General features: G+C 37.6%; 1 protein-coding gene across 1 annotated transcript; it reads left to right on the top strand.

The window, feature by feature from the left end:
* Positions 1-3348: 3348 nt before the first annotated feature.
* On the top strand, positions 3349-3804 carry LOC119514967 (protein S100-A10-like). The gene has a single exon (XM_037810787.1). The coding sequence runs from the start codon at positions 3349-3351 to the stop codon at positions 3637-3639; it is 291 nt and encodes a 96-aa protein (XP_037666715.1). The 3' UTR covers positions 3640-3804.
* The last annotated feature ends 1036 nt before the right edge of the window (positions 3805-4840 follow it).

Genomic DNA, 4840 nt, shown 5'->3' on the forward strand with positions numbered 1-4840 from the left:
TTTGGTAGAATGCCATTTTGAAACACAACCTGAGAGCAACTGAGAGTGATGTTTTGAAGAGGAGCTGCAGCATAGAGAGGAACGTCCTGGGAGAAAGCCCTTTTTGAAACCAGAGCTCTGGAGCAGATGCCAGCCACGTGCCTTCCCAGCTAACAGAGGGTTTCCGGACAACACTGGCCATCCTCCGGTGAGGGTACCCTGTTGTTAATGGCTTACCTTGGACACTTTATGGCCTTAAGACTGTAACTGTGTAACCAAGTAAACCCCTTTTATAAAAGCCGATCCATTTCTGATGTTTTGCATTCTGGAAGCATTAGCAAACCGGAACAAGGTTCCAGCCAGTGCAGTGAGCAAAGAAAAAGAAATAAAAGGCACCCAGACTGGAAAGGCAGAAGTAAAATTGCCTTTATTCACAGACAACCTGATTGTCTGTGTAGAAACCTTATAGCATCTACAAGAAAGCTACTAGAAATAATCAGTGTGTTTAGTAAGACTGCAGGATACAAGATCAATATATTAAAAGAACTGTATTTCTATATACTAGCAATGAATGATCAGAAATTGAAATTTAAAAAGCAATAGCAATTCTCCAACTGGGCGCCATCTCCACAGGAAGGACAAGAACATCATTCCCATGGTACCCATGGAGGAGGCCCCCACGGTGCCGGACATACTCAGGCCCTGTCCACTCAGGGAAAGAGACCTTGAAAAATAAGAACTGATATCCCTGCAAAATATCTGCAAGAAGGACACAGCTACAATCATGTCAATGGTGGGCTTCATGTGTATGAAAAATGGTTACCCAAATAGGGACAAGTCATGAATTTAGCACAAGCATCTTACTGCTGTTGGAGTTGGGAACGAGCACAGTTTCAGGAGAAAGTACTGGATGGTTCAGATTTGGGGAGGAAGTTAACCTGAGCTCAAAATCATAACATGAGTTTTTATGAAAATATATTCACATAAGCCTGGCTCGTATACCTAGGGACTGGAACAGAATGTAGTCTTAGGAATTAACTGGATAGTTCTGCAGTTGAGTTGCAGAATGTGCATGCAGGGGAGTGATTCACCATGTGTGTGTAACATGGGAAAATTAACTGGAGACTCACTGGATGATCATCTAGAGTTCATATGTAGAGTAATTAATGAAGGAAAGTATGTGCACAAACTTTTAGCAGCCTCTCCTCACCAACAGCAGCAATTTCACACTGGAGAGGAAATCTTTGAATGTTATGATTTGCAGAAGGTTTCCTTAGAGTTTCCCATTGACCCAACATATCTTAATTCACATGTTTAAGAAACCCTATATCACTGATCAATGTGGAAATGCCCTCAGCGAATTGTCATCATTTAATCAACTTGAGCAAATTCACACTGGAGGTAAATGAATGTCTTCTATGTGGGAAAGCCTTTATTATTACTATTAACTTAGACAACATGAGAAAATTCGTACTGGAGAGAACCCCTATAAATGTAGTGGATATGGGAAAGAATACCATGAGAGCATTGACCTGTATAGATACCAATATTCACACTGGAAATAGATGATATAACGCTTATGATAATCGGAAGCACTTAGATTGTTAATGTGTATTCCTAAAAAGAACTTACATGGGACAGAAACCCTGTGTCTGTAATCAGTGTGGAGGAGCTTTCAGTTATTCTTCATCCTTCTCAACCTAAGCAAATTTACAGTGGAGAGAAGCCATATGAATGACCAATGGGATGCCATTTTTCAAAAATCTGTCCTAATGTGACATGAGAGGATTCACAGTATAAATGTATCAAATATAGAAGAGTCTCCCACCAAAGCACTAACTTTTAAACAAGGCAGAGTGGTCACCTAGGGGAGAAATTTTATGTCAATGCAGTGCATATGGAAATGCTTTCGATTATAATATATCCAAGGCCAACATGAATGAACTTCCCTGGAGATACACTAGGTCTGCAATCACAGCACATAAAGAACATGGACTCCAGCTTTGATGTGCACAGAGAATCTCTGACTAGGAATGATCCCAAGGTGGGAAACAAGACAGGATGTTGGAAACCTCTTGAGGAATACCAGATAATTCAACATGGAAGACCACTCAGTGAAATACAGATGAGAATTCCTTTACTCATAGAGCAATTCTTGTAGAATATTTGAGTATTCTTACTCTATAAAATCACCTTCAGTCCCATTAATGAAGGAAAATTTTCAGTGGTAACTCATTCCTTGGTCAACATTAAAGTTCTCACATTGAGGAGGTAGCAATCCTAATATCAAAGTGGAAAATTTTCAGCTGGATTTACCATCAGAAAAATCAGACTGGAAAAAAACTGTCCATCACACTTTAACCCACAATTCATGTGATTATTCAGAATTTGGCCCCAATGGCCAGATAGGTAAAAGGTGTTGGAATGTGAAGTATCTAGGAATGTTTCATGCAACATTTTATGACAAGTAATAATAAATGATGTTCTGCTCTTTTAAGAAAAAGCAATACAATTTACTATGGTATAAAAATATGAAATACTTAGGGATGAATCTGACAAAAGATGTGCAAGACCCACACACTGAAAACTACAAAACATTACTGAGAAAAATTAAAGAAGCTCAAAATAAATAGAGACATATACCATGGTCATTAATGAATCAGAAGACTTGATTTTGTTAAGGTGCTAATTCTTTTTAAATTGAGCTATAAATTCAGTGTGATCCTGGTCAATGAGATTCTCTAATCAATTATAATTAAGGTATGTTAATTATAATTAACATATGTTGAAAATGGAAGGAGTTATATGGGAACTCCATATTTTCTGCATGATCTTTCTGTAAACCTACAACTTCTCTAATAAAAAAAAAAATTTTTTTAAATCTCAGCAGGCTTTTTATGTGTGTTTGTTTACAGAAAGTAGCAAGACAATTCTAAAACTCATATGGGAATTCAAAATACCCTAAAATAGACAACAATTTTGAAAAGGAAGAACAAAATTGGAGGATTTACACTACCTAATTTCCAGACTTATTATAAAGATTCAATAACCAATATTGTGTGGTAATGGCAAAAGATAGGCAAATAGGTCAATGGACCAAAATGGAGAGTACAGAATTAGACCCATTCTTCAAAGATGTAAAGGCAATCCAGGGAAGAAAGGATAGTGTTTTTTTGTTTGTTTGTTTTGACAAATGATACAGGAAAAAAATTGGATAGCCATATGCAAATAAATAAAAAAGAAAAGAAAAGCAGAAAGAAAGAAAATAGAAAGAACCATATTCAAAACAGATTTGCACTAGCTACGCGTCCCAGCTCGCCGAGCGTCCTCCCCGCGCCTCCCAGCCAAGTTTCAACAGACTTCACCAAAATGCCATCTCAAATGGAACACGCCCTGGAAACTATGATGGTTATGTTTTACAAATTTGCCGGGGATAAAGGCTACTTAACAAAGGAGGACCTGAGAGTATTCATGGAGAAGGAGTTCCCCGGATTTTTGGAAAATCAAAAAGACCCTCTGGCTGTGGACAAAATAATGAAGGATCTGGACCAGTTTCAAGATGGCAAAATGGGCTACCAGGGCTTCTTGTCGCTAATTGCTGGGCTTGGCATCGCATGCAATGACTATTTTGTAGTACACATGAAACAGAAGGGAAAGTAGTAGGCAGAATTGAGGAATTAATTCCCCCCACCCTCATAAAAATTATCCCAAGAGTCGCTTAAGGAATCTGCCCTACAGCTTCCATCTGCATAAGAATTTCATAACAGATCGGGGTCCTTAGAAAATGTACAAATAAAATCCAACTCCCATTTGACAGGTAGTGGAAGAAAAGTCAATCAAATGCCAGATAAGTTTTTAATTTTTATATCATTTGCATCCTCTTGCCCTCAATAAACAAATTTCTTTAAAAAAAAAAAAAACAGATTTGCAGTCCTAAATGTAAAACTATAAACTTTCTAGAACAAAAACATGAGAGAAATCTTTGTGACCTTAAGCTAGATAAAGTTTTCTTAGATATAATACCAAAATATTGGTCCATAAAAGAAAAATTGATTGGACTTTGGACTTTAAAATGGGTGAAAGATTTGAAGAGATACTTCACCAAAGAAGATATACAGATGGTAAATAAACCCATGAAAAGATTCTCAATATTATTAGTCATTAGGGAAATGCACATTAAAACGACAATGATAGCATCATATACTTGTTAGAATGTGTAAAATTTTAAAAGACTTATCATATGAGGATTATACAACTAAGGGATGATAATGTGAGATGTGGATGGATTATCATGGACAGAACATATGCTATGTGAATTTAGGAACCTCCTACTTTATAAGTCAAGCCCTCAATCTTGAGGTTTGCTTGGGTGAAACTTATGGTTGTATAGGGGAGGCTAAGCTTACCTATATTTATGCCTAGGAGTCACCTCCAGAGAACATCTTTGGTTGCTTAAATGTGGACTTTCTCTCTCTAAGCCCAACTCTGCAAATAAATTCATCACCCTCTCCCCGATGTGGGACAGGACCTCAGGTGAATAAGTCTCCCTGGCGATGTGGGACATGGATTCCAGGAATTAGCTTGACCCTGACATCAAAGGGTTGAGAATGCCTTTTTGATCAAAAGAGGAAAAGGAAAGGCAACAAAATAAGGTTTTAGTGGCTAAGAGATTTCAAATAGAGTCAAGAGGCTGTCATGGAGGTTACTCGTACACAAGCTTCAACTAGATTTGCCAAATGACCACAGTATGATAAGCCCAAGTCAGCACCAGTCCTGAAAACCCTAAAGAATACCTGGATCCCTAGCTGAGACTCTATAAAAGTTTCACTCACTAAGTTTATTCTTTAGAAACTTAAATCCT

Source organism: Choloepus didactylus, chromosome 18 (genome assembly GCF_015220235.1).
Source record: "Choloepus didactylus isolate mChoDid1 chromosome 18, mChoDid1.pri, whole genome shotgun sequence".
NCBI classification, from domain to species: Eukaryota; Metazoa; Chordata; class Mammalia; order Pilosa; family Megalonychidae; genus Choloepus; species Choloepus didactylus.